The sequence below is a fragment of the Pimephales promelas genome, chromosome 7 (assembly GCF_988280905.1).
Source record: "Pimephales promelas chromosome 7, fPimPro1.hap1.1, whole genome shotgun sequence".
NCBI lineage: Eukaryota > Metazoa > Chordata > Actinopteri > Cypriniformes > Leuciscidae > Pimephales > Pimephales promelas.
This window is the reverse complement of record NC_142775.1, coordinates 6,311,450-6,325,819: the sequence shown is the minus strand read 5'-3', so window position 1 is coordinate 6,325,819 and position 14,370 is coordinate 6,311,450. Positions and strand designations below refer to the sequence as shown.

At 37.3% G+C, this 14,370-nt stretch overlaps 1 protein-coding gene across 4 annotated transcripts in view; it reads right to left on the bottom strand.

Annotated features, from left to right (window-relative positions):
• Nucleotides 1-14,370, bottom strand: part of itga6a (integrin, alpha 6a) — a 46,256-nt gene that overhangs the window by 20,375 nt on the left and 11,511 nt on the right. For 2 of the 4 annotated variants that reach the window (XM_039647266.2, XM_039647267.2), the window contains exons 2-12: nucleotides 8,734-8,861; nucleotides 7,441-7,520; nucleotides 7,040-7,301; nucleotides 5,398-5,529; nucleotides 5,118-5,331; nucleotides 2,880-3,073; nucleotides 2,694-2,788; nucleotides 2,268-2,395; nucleotides 2,095-2,184; nucleotides 1,946-2,007; nucleotides 239-408 (exon numbers count right to left, since the gene is read on the bottom strand). In XM_039647266.2, coding sequence (XP_039503200.2) covers nucleotides 239-408; nucleotides 1,946-2,007; nucleotides 2,095-2,184; nucleotides 2,268-2,395; nucleotides 2,694-2,788; nucleotides 2,880-3,073; nucleotides 5,118-5,331; nucleotides 5,398-5,529; nucleotides 7,040-7,301; nucleotides 7,441-7,520; nucleotides 8,734-8,861 — 1,555 coding nt within the window. Of the gene's footprint in view, nucleotides 1-238; nucleotides 409-1,945; nucleotides 2,008-2,094; nucleotides 2,185-2,267; nucleotides 2,396-2,693; nucleotides 2,789-2,879; nucleotides 3,074-5,117; nucleotides 5,530-7,039; nucleotides 7,302-7,440; nucleotides 7,521-8,733; nucleotides 8,862-14,370 lie in introns of all 4 variants that reach the window. The other 2 variants (XM_039647265.2, XM_089132992.1) reach the window with 1 other exon arrangement.

Genomic DNA, 14,370 nt, shown 5'->3' with positions numbered 1-14,370 from the left:
TTTGAAACCCGTTTTCAAAAGTTTGCGTTTTCAGGAACCCAAAACGCTGTTGTCGTGTAAATGAACGGCTAAAACGCATTAAGAGTTTTACGTTTTTACTTGAAAACGATGTCGCTCACACCGTTGAACCAAGCGCCCTATACCCACATTTTTAGTTTTTCGAAAAATCTGTTCACTCAGCTATACGTCACAATATGGAAGAAAATGTCTATCACTACGACTTCAAAGCTTTATTTACTTGTAATCTGAGTTTGCTCTTGTAACAAGCTTTTTTGTTTTGTCCTCGTAGCTCCAGAGTGCCGGTCGACTGGAAGTCCTGATCCATCTCGTTCTTCTCCAGAAACACAACTCTAGATGGGAGACCCAGCTTCCTGCGGTACCACTCTGCCTCCAATGTACAGGAAATGGCTGGAAAACAAACAAAATCTGATTTAGGATGTGTGGACCTTTAGACCTCAGAACAAAGAAATGCACTTATTTACTCCAGTGAGCATATATTGTCTTCTATAACAGCATTATTAACAAAGAATACAATTGGATTAAATCTTAAAGTCCCCCTGTGATGAAAATCAAGATTTTAATGTTGTTTATATGTATATATGGTGTATTTAATATGCTTTAAGACAAACCATGTGTAAATTCATAAGCTTCTCTTTCAAACTGCTGGGAACCAAAGACAGTCTCAAAAACACAGTTTGAAATCGCTGGTGTTTCTGACGTCACAAACTACCTTGTAACCAATCAGGGGTGCGTTTCCCATACAACGAGGTAGTTCACTGCTTCACTACCATAGTACGATGCATCGTTGGAAAAATCAACTAGCTAGTCACGACTGTTTCCCGAAACCCACTGTCGCAAAGTATCGTTCAACCACGTTGGTTTCGCACGTGGTGGAGTAATAACTACTTTTAATGAAACTGTTTGAGATCCAATTAACGCTAGATTTGTTTTATATAAATTACAGACATGTCATTTGAGGACTATTTATAATTGTTCTCAGTTGTTTTGCTTTATTACCAGACTCAATATTTGGCTCGTTCTTGCATAGTGGAGCGTGTTCGCACATGCGCACTTTTCAAACACGTTACTTCAAATTTCTTGACAAACTAAAAGACGTAAATTACATTTGTATGTATTCTAAATAAAAGGCACCGGTTGTACTGAATGTCAGCTTGCTCATTATGCTCAAGATAAGGATTTATTACCTCCAAATGTGTTGCAATATAGAAACGATGCTTCTAACCACAGGTCGAGAGCTGTTGTTCAAACCACACAACTTTGCGATGCTGTTTGCGAATGTTCGTTGGAACGATGGTTTCGTGAAACACCGAATCGTTGAACTATGCTGATAACGACGGAACTTGCGACCATAGTTGGCTAACGATGCTTTCGGGAAACGCACCCCAGGACAACGTGTGATCGTCAACGAGTGGATCTCTGAGCTGGAGTGAGTGGAGGCGGGGCTCATTTGCATATTCATAAAACTGCGTATACTTAATGAGGCAAGGGTGTAGAGCTACATTCAAATATATTTTACGGCATGAAGACTTTTTTTAAGAAAAAAACGTTTAAATATGCCATTTTGGTGATCAAAGATGAGTTTTAAGGGATAGAATGATTGACTACTGAATGATTGTCTTGGAGGCCCATTCATTCTACGAACAAAAACTATAAAGAAAATGATAACTATATCATGGATGATAAAGTTCTGTCTATTACAGTATAAGCGTGCTGTACCGCTTTAAATGCTCTTTAAAGTCCCTTTGATTTCTGATTGACTGCCAATGTTTTTATGGTTCATCAGAGTAAAAAACATAGTTGTAGACTGATTCCAACTTTATAGTTATAGTTATCGTCCTTGGTGTGAACGGCCCTTTAGACTAAACAATAAAAACCTGTAATAGATATTAAAAGTTTCTCATTATAAGAGCGTAAACAGACTTACTGATCTTAGGGTTGTAGGTGTGAGGGTTTGCTCTATATGTGAAACAAGCTTCCACGGTCAAGCTGTGAAGAAACACATAATTATCTTCACATGACAGACTTCAAAATGTATGCGATGCTTTCTAAGTTCTCGTTTTGTCAGTATCTCACCAAATACTGTTGCCACACGTTTTCTTCATCAAGTCAATTTCCTTTGGTGTCACCTTGATGTCTTGCTTGATGCTAATCACAGTTTTGGACCTGAACACAAACGGATGTTGTTATAGCATCTCAAAAATCTTCATGTAACGACTTTGACATTAGAAGAAGTGACCTATCAGCACCTGTAAATAAAAACGGTGTCAGAGAGCGACCCAACGGCGAGATCAGGGTACGAGTTCTGATCCAGGTCCATATTTCCGGCCAGAGAATAGCCAAACATCTTAATATTGTGCTGTTTACCCTCCAGTATCTGCAAGATAACATTGACAAACAGCAACCATATTTTGTTAGTAAAAAGTTACATCAGATGAATGTCAAAACCAAAGTACATTCAGATGTTAAAATATGTGTCTATTTTTTTTTCACCAATGTTTCATCCTGAAAATGGAAAACCTTTTAAACTGAATAACACTGGAAAATGCTCATAGTGCTATTTATTCCTTTCAGTTCCACCATTAATTGATCCAAGTACTTTCTCTCTGACGTTTTCCATTAAATGGCAGACAGAAGAGAAAACGGAGAGAGACAGAAATTGGAGAGTGTCTAACCTGAGCTGGTTTGGTATTGATGCCGTCGGCGGATCCGTGGTAGATGTACACGCTACCGAACCCTGAGTCTGCATATGGAGCTCCCACAGCAATATCTGAGAAGCAAGCAGGAAGAATATTAAACAACCGAACGAATTCAAATATTTTCCGTCCTAAACTAAAAAAAAATCCACTCCTGCATTGAACCTTCAAAAGAATCCCGATTAATGTCTCCAATGTTCTCCACAGCCAGTCCAAACATGGAGTCTTTGGTTCCATTCAGGCGAGTAGGAGTGACGTCCTTCCACCTTCCAGCTTTATTGATGTAAACGTACACAGCTCCACCCACTTCCTCGTCTCTCTGGTAGAACTGGGGTGCCCCAACCACAACGTCCTGCCAACTGGAGGGACAATACACATGATTTAGCAGCCCACCCTTGTGAAATAGTACAGAGCCCCTAAATGTCAAGTCAAGTCACCTTCATTTAACTTTTAACAATATGGACTGTTTCAAAGCTGCTTTTCAGTGATAATCGGGAAATTAAAGTAACTGGCTTTACAGCAGCTCTAGAATAAAGTTATTGTCCAACTAAAGTTTGTTTTTAAATGATTCACTTCCATTGCAAAGATCATTAGTTATAACTTAGGGGCCGCTTACACAACACCATTTTAACTGAAAACAGATCACTTTTAATGTGTTCTGGCCATTTATTTGCACGAAAACAGTGTTTCGAGAATGTAGACTTTGAAATAAGTGATAATAAATGGACAAACATTTGCGAAGTGTGTAAGAATGGTTGGGAGGAGCATGAAGAATCATTTTCACACATGAATTGGGACCTCTGAGTCCAGACCTTAAATTTGAGAGTATTTGTCTATACAAGGTCTTGACCAAAAATTGATGCTTGTCTTGATGCAAATAAATGTTGTGATGTTATTTCCATCAAGAGGTGCATACATTTTTGGTCAACATCTTGTATTGACAATACAAGAGTCCAGCACTCTGTAAAGTCTCCTCCAGCACATGCCAAAGACTCTCAATGAATCTAAGGTAATAACTCTGAGGAAATAATTCTTCATGCTCCTCACAACCATTCTTACACACTTTGAGCCTGATGAGTCCTGACATGGTCATCCAGGAATATGTTCATGATGTTCATCCAACATGATTGTTTAAGAAGTGAAAAGCTACACACTCCAACAATTAGTGCTAGAAGAACTGTTGACAAACATTTAACATGCTAGAAACATAATAATCACTGTAATAATGATCCAGTCATAGACTCTTAAGCATTTGCCAATTTAAATCCAAACAACGACTTTCTTTTTTCATTCTTTTTTTAAAAGAATACACTTAAGCGCAAACTGAATGCAATGTTTTAGACACTTAAGTACTGTAATTAAATTAATTTTTTTATAGTTGAAATATTTATTAAATTCAATTAGCTGACCTTCAGAGTTCTTTTGAGCCACTTAAGTAGGATTTGAGTACATCTTTTAGTAATTTCATTATTACTTCCGTCTTTGAAAAATGATTAAAGTGCACTGCCAAATGTGCTGAGAAGGAATTCTGGTAAATTAAGATTAAGTTACGTTAAGTTACTAAGTTATGTTAAGTTTAGTTTAAGTAGGTCAAGTATTTCATAATATTTTAGATTTAACATTTATAATCATGAATATACAATTTAGCACATTTAAAATATATTAACTTTAAATGTTATATAAAACACACACTAGTTAAATAACCAAGTATTTCACATGAGCTTTAGTATGCGAGTCAAAAGATCATGAAAGAAACATGACAAAATATTGTTAAAATAACTTATTTAAAATGTACTGTAATGTAAAACTTTTAATTTGACAAGATAAGATGCACTAACAAGTGTGTTAGGAGACACAGACAGTCATGAAAGTGTACTCTCTTTAAGTACACTTAAGTGGCATTTTATTTGATTAATATTATCTGAAGCTATATATATATATATATATATATATATATTAAGATTCTCATGAACATTTGAACTTATTGCAGTAATGACGCTAACCGGGTAATAACTAGGTACTAACCCTGAACCTACACCTGAACCTTAACTAAACCCATGTAATTACACTCTAAAAAATGCTGGGTTGTGTTAACCCAACTTTGGGTCAAATATGGACAAACCCAGCCATTGGGTAATATTTTTTAATTAATATTTTTACCCAACGTTTGGGCTTGTCCATATTTGACCCAAAGTTTGGTTAACACAACCAAACATTTTTAGAGTATTAACATTAACATTATATTACTCAGTTCTTTCTTAGCTAAGAACACTAAGTACACCTACTGTAAAATAAAGTGCAACCCAGAATATTTTGTCAGATTTCTTTTTCACAATCTACCCACTCCTTTTCATAAGAAACAACATTTATTTTCTACAGATTTTCTACAGATGTATCACTCACCCATCTCCATTTAGGTCCACAACAGCAACATCATATCCAAAGGAGGACGCGAGTCCTGGTCCTTCCAGAATGTGTTCAGACATGAGTCTGGTGGAGGCTTCGTCTTGCTTGCGCAGAAACACCACTGCACCGCTGTGATTGGCTCTCGGCGCTCCGGACACGATGATGAGTTTCCCCTTTTCTGTGATACTGTGGCCGGAATCCAGAGAGAAGCCTGCACATGTGCAAGATTCAGTGTCACAAAAATCATGAACATCAAAACACACACACACACACTCACCTAAGTAACTGTTGGCTGGTACTGGCACTAGATTTGGATCGAGGCGGTTTTCATCCCCGACCTCATAAGGACCATCATCAAACAAGCCCATTTCCAGCAGAGTGTTGTTCTTCTGCTCGACGCGCACTATACCTGGAGAACAGATAAGATGGGGTGAGTGCTAAACAAGATTATTGTGACACAGGAAAACAAATGATTTGAGTTCTGCTTGAAAGAAAACATGTATTTAATTGTGCAAAACCATGAGGGGGAAAAATGTGGTTAATTGTATTGAATGTGCACTTCAAATCTTAAAAGTATATATTTAAAAAAAATTGTAATGTGGATAATGTAATATGCATGAAATAAAAGGCCACTTAAGTCTACTGAAAAAGAGAATAGTTTCTTATCACACTTAAGTACACTTTTAAACAGTGCACTATGGAAGCGTATTGCATTCACTTCAAACCTACTCTTTTTTTAACTAGTTTTTCTGAATAATGAGTTAATTATGTCAGAATTATAAGATAATTTTTCATGGAAAAAAGTTTTTGCACTGTTTTTCTGAATAAATTACTTGATTATCTCACAAACTCATTAATTAAAAAAAAACAGAATGAAAAAAAAAAGTTTTTCAAAAAAAAATATCTCACAATTCTGAGATAATTAACTCATTAATTCAGAAAAACAGAGTAGATTTTGTTTCTTCAAGTGAATGCAATACGCTTCCGTAGTGCACTTTGCAATAATGTCAAATTAAAAGTTTCATTTCAAAGTACTTTTTGATATGTAATTTCATCATGCTTTACACAAATTTCAATGTGTTGACTAACACTACAGAACACGTTAAATACTTGATTGTAACTGTATGGGGTTATTTGCTATTTTATTAATACATATTTTTAATGTACTAAGTTTTAACTTCATAATTACAAATGTGCAATTACATATATTTTTAAATACATATTTCTATAGAAATTACATGAAAGTATATTTCAGTTAACCTTATAATATAAACTGTGGGTATCAAAAGCACTCAAAAGTTCAGCCAATTTTAAAACACATTTTCATTTAATAGCAATAAACCTGCTATTAAGTGTCCAAAAACATTACATTCAGTTTGCACTAAAGTATATTCTTATTTCTGTAATAAGAACTTATTTTTAAAAAGTATGTTACACTGTACCTATTTTTTTTACAAGGGAATACAATTATGTGAATTAAGAAAATAGTGAATGCGAAATATTGCAGTGCTCCTCCTCGCCAGTGGGGGTCACTATGCATTCAGAACATAATGCATATAAATGCATCTGACTATTTTTAATGACTATTTAACTCGATCATAAGTAATAAATGGTAGCAATATGATTTGGTAATGAGGTAAGACCAATGCCAAAGGTCAAAACAATGACCTGCCCTGCTCTCAGCCTCATTCGACACACCCAGACCACACACAGTCAGTTCAATGACGGCTGATGTGTATTTCTGTTATATAACCTGTGTCTTTTAACGTTTTGATGGACAGAATGCACGTTATTTTTCAGTTTCAGAGTTGGCCAGACTTTATGCCTAAAAAGTTTGTGTGTGTGCGTGTGTGTTTCAACATTGCTCCCAAAACACACAAAAACACCATTTTATGTATTGCATCAAATGTCATTCCTACCTTTCCAGTTGTACGCCCCTGGTGCTCCAAAGATGACATAATGGTAGTCTTTAGTGAAGGTGGCAGCCAAGCCTTGCTGACAGGCCCCGAATCGCTCATGACCCCGAGTGCGCCCATCACAGAATTTCCAGTTCCCCCCGTCCTCGTCTGATTGGCTGTCGATGCTCAGGTCTTGACTGAGCATGTAGCAGCGTCCAGTGATGTCGCGCGCCTCCTGGGGTGTGTTCGGGAACAACAGACGCTGGTAGCGATGGGCACATGTCTGACAGAAAGAAAGATAAAGTATGTGTCATTGTGACATTGCGTGATGACACATAATACATCTAAAATGTCAAAATGATGACAGTGTAACTGGAAGTCAATTAATGGTCCATTAGCATTCAACTCTGTTCTCGACGCACCACAATCTTGCCTCCAGGTCCTTGGCTCTGAACTGTTACACCCATCCACTGGTTCTCCTTGTTCTCCACAAGAACATCAACTGTGATGGTCACCGTGAACAGAAACCAAGTCATGATTAGGATTTCAAGATCTATCAAAAAATCCTGCCACTACTGACTAGATGAGCATTTAAAGGAGAAGTTCACTTTTTAAAAAACTTTTGCTGATAATTTACTCAACCCCATGTCATCCAAGACGTCCACGTCTTTCTTTCTTCAGTCAAAAAGAAATTAAGGTTTTTGATGAAAACATTCCAGGATTTTTCTCCATATAATGGACTTCAATGGGAACCAAACGGTTCAAGGTCCAAAAGACACTTTAAGAGCAAACTGTTCAAAGGGCTTTAAGCGATTCCAGACAATGAATAAGGATCTTATCTAGAGAAACGATCGCTCATTTAATAAAAAAATAACAAAGTTTAAGTTTTATAAGCTCAAATACTCGCCTTGCTCTGTACTGTGACCCACGTTCGTGACTCTCCTGTTCGAACCGGTTCGAACTCATTCATCAAAATGAACGAATCTTTCTCTAAGTCAATTCGTTCATTTCGTTCATTGAATGAACCAAATGACTCGTTCATTGAATGACTCGTTCATTCGTTCATTGAATGAACCATGTGACTCGAAAAAGATTCGTTCATTTTGATGAACGAGTTCGAACAGGAGAGTCACGAACGTGCGTCACAGAACAGATCAAGGTGAGCATTTGAGCTTATAAAACTTAAACTTTGTTATTTACTTATTAAATGAGCGATCGTTTGCAGTGATCGAACAGTTTGCAGTTTGCACTGAAACTCTCATTTGGACCTTGAACCGTTTGGTTCCCATTGAAGTCCATTATATGGAGAAAAATCCTGGAATGGAATTTCTGGAATTTCTTTTCGACTGAAGAAAGAAAGACATGGACATCTTGGATGACATGGGGTGAGTAAATTATCAGCAAAAGTTTTTTCAAAAGTGAACTTCTCCTTTAAACCGATAAAAAACAACACATTATAATCACGACAAAAGTTACACTCTAAAAAATGCTGGGTGGTTTTAACCCAATTTTGAGTAAAATATGGACAAACCCAGCCATTGGGTTAAAAATGTCATTTAAAAATGTAACCCAATGGCTGGGTTTGTCCATTCTTTACCCAAAATTGGGTTAAAACAACCCAGCATTTTTTAGAGTGTAGGAGACATCAACTGTGAAGTTGTTAAATCTCAGGTACACAGATTTTTTTGAAGCTATACGATGATATTTCTGCTTACCATCATTGTCAAAGTCCACTCGAGTACAGTCATCAGGATGGGTGGTGATGTCACAGCTGTACAACCCGCCCGTGATGTTCGCTCCCTGATTGGATAAAGCCCTGGCTGTGGGAGCACCAATCAACAATCTGTGCAAAGAAAGAAAGACAAAATGACATGACATCAAGACACGATTATCAATCTTCCATAAACGAGACTGGTGCTTTCTGATGAAGAGGATCTGACAGATTATTTCATCAGCGGGTGTCTTCCTGTTTCCACGGCCATCAGCCAGCTGCACAAAATCAATTATTTACACACGCACTCCTGTCATCACACCACAAGTAAACACACATTCATTAGTGTAGATTTTGGGGAAATCCTAATCATGTGTCTTTTTATAAATCAACACTGAAAAGAATTGACGCCGGTGAGACGCTCGTGAAATCTGAAGAAGAAAAAAAACTGAATGAAATCAGTAACTGTCTCACTCAATATCTTCATTGTATTACAGCACATAAATAAACATTACAATAAATATGATCCATCTGCTGCATAACCTATCCCTTTTTCCACAATTCATTCCAGACACACCTTTCCTGAGAGAAGGAAAATTCTTTCCCTGCCTATTATCACATCCATGGCAGTTTAAGTTTTTCAAAGAGTAGTCTTTAATAAAATTGTTCCAGACAGACATTAAAACGGCATGGCATGAGGCACACAGTGGCAGTTTGCTCAAGTCCTTCACACACACACACACACACACACACACACACACACACACACACACACACACACAGCGGTTGAGAACAGCTGGCTCAGCAACTGTTATTCTTCCAGAACATTCTTCTTGTTTGACAGCCCTTATGAATCAACAGTTCTGGGCACTTCAGTTAATGAAAAAAATAATAACTTGTTTCTGTCAGACTTACAGTCAACAAAGGAAACTTATTGTAAGACAAATGTAGAAATAAAAAAAATAAAAAAAACGTTGGCATCCATTTTTTTTTCCAGGCAGAGTTCCGAGCATGTTTCTGACTTTAGAGAGCCTGTCACATGACATACGGGGAAAGATGTGTGCGTCTGAAAGCTGTTAAATACGTCTTCTACTGCCAAATCCAATGATCGTGTCACTTCCTGTCTCCTGAGATTCCTTCATGTGAATGATTTTTGAAGGCAGCATAGATGTATCCTTCGCTGCCTTTGATATCCCACAATCCTGTGCTTCCCATTCTGTGACCTTTAAGGTAAAAAATAAAGATGGCGTCGGAAAGTTGAATTTTCTTCTTTAATGATGATTTTTATCAAACTTGTATATTTAAGTTCAGTAATTCCACTTAAATGGCAATGAAGATTACCTATTAATTGTAATTTAAGTGAAATGATTGAACTTAAATATACAAGCTTGATAAAAATGACCATTCTAGAAGAAAATTTCAAATGGCACTTAGAGGCTTTTGCATCTGAACTCTTCATTTGTTCTCTTGTTTTAGTTCAATGAAAATGAGCGAATTAGTTCAACATTGCAAAGATTTACTAAAACAAGAGAATGAACTATTAATTTGTGGCCATGATATAGCTACATTTGACAGGTGCGGGTTCAGTATAAAATAACTGAAAAATGTACTTAGAAGTTTGCTACATCTGAAACAAACTGGGATGTCATCAAAAAAGGTTCATTAAGAGACTCTTCAAAATGTCTACGAAGATATGTTTTTACAAAATACTATTACAGAAGTGAATCAATCACATTACAACTAGATTGTTACCATTATTATAGACAATGCTGTTTGTGATGTAAGTGTGCAATGTCAGATTGCAAATTAAATTGAAAAACTTGATGTAAAGTAAGGAATGATGTCACAGTCAGCTGACCATCATCACAAAATAATCTCCAGCAGGGTGATTGAATGAAAAGGTGAATGTGAAAAGGAATAAAAGAGGTTGATGTTTTACTGCTATACTAGTGTTCATTTCAGCTGCAAACTGCAGAAAATTGAATGTACGTTTTTGGAGTTTGGCAAAAACAGGATGTGGAGGCATGTTTTTCCATTGAACCTGGATCAATTATTTTATTAGCTTAAATGGATACTTCAGGATTTAGCATTAAGCTTTGTATTAGTAGAAAACCTGTAGTATTTTCAAATTACCGTGCTTTCCACCCTCATATCCCCCTGAGACGAGAGATTTGTGTATTTTTTGATTGGGAAAAAATCCTCTGATGATGTCATCAGAGGATTTTTTTTGTCCAGAGGCTAAAGACTACAGTCAGTAGGGACTATCCCGCACGTTCTCAACCCGCTCATAGAGGGCGATCTCACTCACAGAATGAACACATAGTGTCGGCCATCTTTGTTTGGAAGCTAAGCTAGTAGGCTCTTGGTCTGGGTCACCATCCTCTTTTTCACGGACATGTCCAGCCGTCGATGTCCGGGATTTAGCTTTTGCTTTCTGCAGTCTCCATTCATTGTTTACATGCACAGCTTTTGTTTCAATCTAACTGAATTCATTGTGATTGGTGAATCTGAATGTAGTGTTTACATGAATGCTAAACAAGTGATCGGTTGATATGCGTTTTAACATTGCTAAGAAAATTTCCGCTCCTCCGTGAGAGATACGAGACCGGTGCATCTCACAGGTGTCTCTCATCGGTAATCACGCGCGGTTCTCCCACGGCCCTCACTCGTCCCGCTCGCCACAGTAAACATAATGAATGGCGACTGTAGAACGCAAAAGCCGAATCCCGGACATTTTGGGCGATCTCGAAACACATTTTCGGGCACATTTATCACGGAGACTCATTAGTAGCCTAGACTTGTTGTTTAACGACTGTGCTCTGTTACCGGTAGGCGTGGCCTCCTAGGGCAGCAAAGCAAGTGCATTCTGGGAGTTGTTGTTTTTCATCCACATAAGCCAAAAATACATTTTCTGGTTTTTCTCAGTCTAGAAAGCTCCAAATTCAAAAATAATTTCACATTTCTTCTACATAAATGACCCATTTTATATACACATTCATCTTTCCAGAGGTGATGTATCCCTTTAGTGGTGCTTACTTGTAAGTGTTACCAGTAAAACATTACAGTTTTTTCCCCCCCACTTCATTTCCACAAAGATGTGGCAGGTGGACAGAAAGGGTCTGGAAAGCTCCAGCATTCCCCTCAAACATGGTTGGGAAATTCAACACGTATCTGATGAACAACACAGGGATTTACATGCCAGAGCTGGAGTTTTTCTACATGGGACACAGGCCAGCCATTATGGTGTTGAGAGGTTTCATCAGCGTTTCATCTGTGCACCCAGTGCCCCTTAATCTACTTTCCATGGCTAGTCCATTCAGCATGTAGGCGGACTGTGGGAAAACAGGAGACCACCAGTGGCTTACGACTGGGACACTCCAGCATACAGATGAATCAAACGTTTCATTGTAATCACAAGATAATAGGGACTACCACTCAATTGTGTATTATGAACGTCCACAACAACACATGAGACTTTAAGAGCAACTCAATAACTTCAAACAACATTTACCACAGTCACACCACTATCAAAAACATGTGTCTCAGCTAATGTGGACTTTGCTAATGCGCATCTGTGAAGTCCATGAAGTCCCGTATGTTATTAAGGCTTTCAAAAGTGTGTTCACTTGCAGCACCTTTGTAATCGTAGACTGCACAGCAGACTGTTACCCAGAACACCATGGGCCCTATTTTCCACCCGGCACAAATGACTTTGTACACCAACGCAGCCAGGTATCATTCGTATTTTGCACCCGCGCAAAGCGGATTTTTCCCTCCACCACAGACGCGTCGGTAAACTAGGAAATGAACTTAGGCTCCCTGGGTGGGTCGGTGCAAAAAGGAGGCTTGTTTCAGAAGATTCACACATGGTTTTACAGGATAAAAAAAACTTTTGACATTCCTTCACTTTGACATGGTAAATTGTTCTTCCTTGGGATTTCGTAGAACTGTACTTTTCGTTGTGATTACACTAGCCCCGCCTGTGAAACCCCGGCTAAAGTCGCAGAATCTAAATATGAGTAAAAGAGCGTCGAAGTAGTCATAGCCATACAAATTGCAAAAGAGGTCTTGTGTGTTTATTTAAGTCAAGATGTGGAACTGGAAAAAGGTTTCTCTTGCAACTGCAAGTATATATTTTGAGGATAGAATCCATGAGCTTATCAAATATTTTGCATCTAGACAATTTTACAACGTGTTTAATGTTTGAGACTGACCTGTTAAAGGGATAGTTCACCCACAAATTATTTCCAAACATGAATAAGTTTGTTTCTTCTGTTTAACATATACTAGAAATAAAATAAAAATTGGTAACCAGGCATTTGGCGACACCCATTGACTTCCATAGTATTTTTTTTCCCTATGGATGTCAATGGGTGCCTTCAACTGTCTTGTTACCAACATATGTAACCTAAAGCATAAAAAAAATGAGATTTGAGATTTTGAGAAATGAGAATGAGATTTGATACCGTAATGTTATATGGTAATTAATTGATGTATTATTGACATACATATATACGTATACATATACATATTATTTTTTTTTTTTTTCACTGATATTTAAATTCCCCATTCCCCCCATTCGTTTAAATGTTTTTATGCTTTTAGCTTTTTGGGCATGCTAAATCATAATAAATCGGGCTGTTTTACAAAACTTTAAGAATTTTCCCTTAAATCTTTTATATTTCTCTGAAAATGGGAGAATCTCAGCTTTAATGTGGTATATGGCACATATAGATAATTATGGATCAAATGAGTTTTTAAAATAAGATTGAGTAAATTGGAATTACTCAAAAACAGCTCATTTGAGGTTGAAAGACAAGTAAGATATTATAAGCAGCTAGCAAGAAAGCTGTAACACGAAAGTGGTTACAATTTGAAGGCTGAATGGCAGGAGATTATGACCAGTGTCCAAAACATGGAGAGGATGACTTTCGCTTTAAACCTATAGATGGATAAGTATTTGCAGTATTGGGAAAGATGGACTTCACCACATGTTTATTGACCAATGTACCATCTGATATATATACTTTCATCAATTTTGTTTTATGTAAGAATGTATTGGTGACCAAACGATTGTTCTGAGCGATTATATGTTGTTGTGGCTGTTTCTCTTTTTTTTTTTTCAAAAGAAAAAAGAATATAAAAGAAAGTTTAAATAAAGAAAGGTAAAAAAAAAGGCATTTCTCAAAAACACGATTTTCTGAGCCCAAAATTCAGCAAATCTTTGAATAGAATTGAGCTTTTCAGCCATTTTGTCAGCTCTACTACACACCCTCCCCTGACAAACTAAATTTTTAACGTGATTGAGCTAGATTTGGCTTTGGTTTAGTGGGTTTTGGATAACAATTGGGCTGGTTTTGCTACGAAAACCTGTCAACCGTGGCCAGCATGCTATTGTCATGGCTATTGTCATTGGGTATTTGGCTCTTGGGTAGAGGAGACTGGCCTTGGGTCACTGTTGGACAGAGCGACTAATGACTGAGACAAATCATTAAAGATGAATGTGGAGAATGTGCCCAGTCAACCTGACACACCCCATTTCCAACCAATATAAGGAAGGACAAAAGATCTCATTAGAGATATGATGGGAAAACAGCATTTGACTTAAAAAGCAAAAGAATGTTGCTCTGTCTTATTTCCG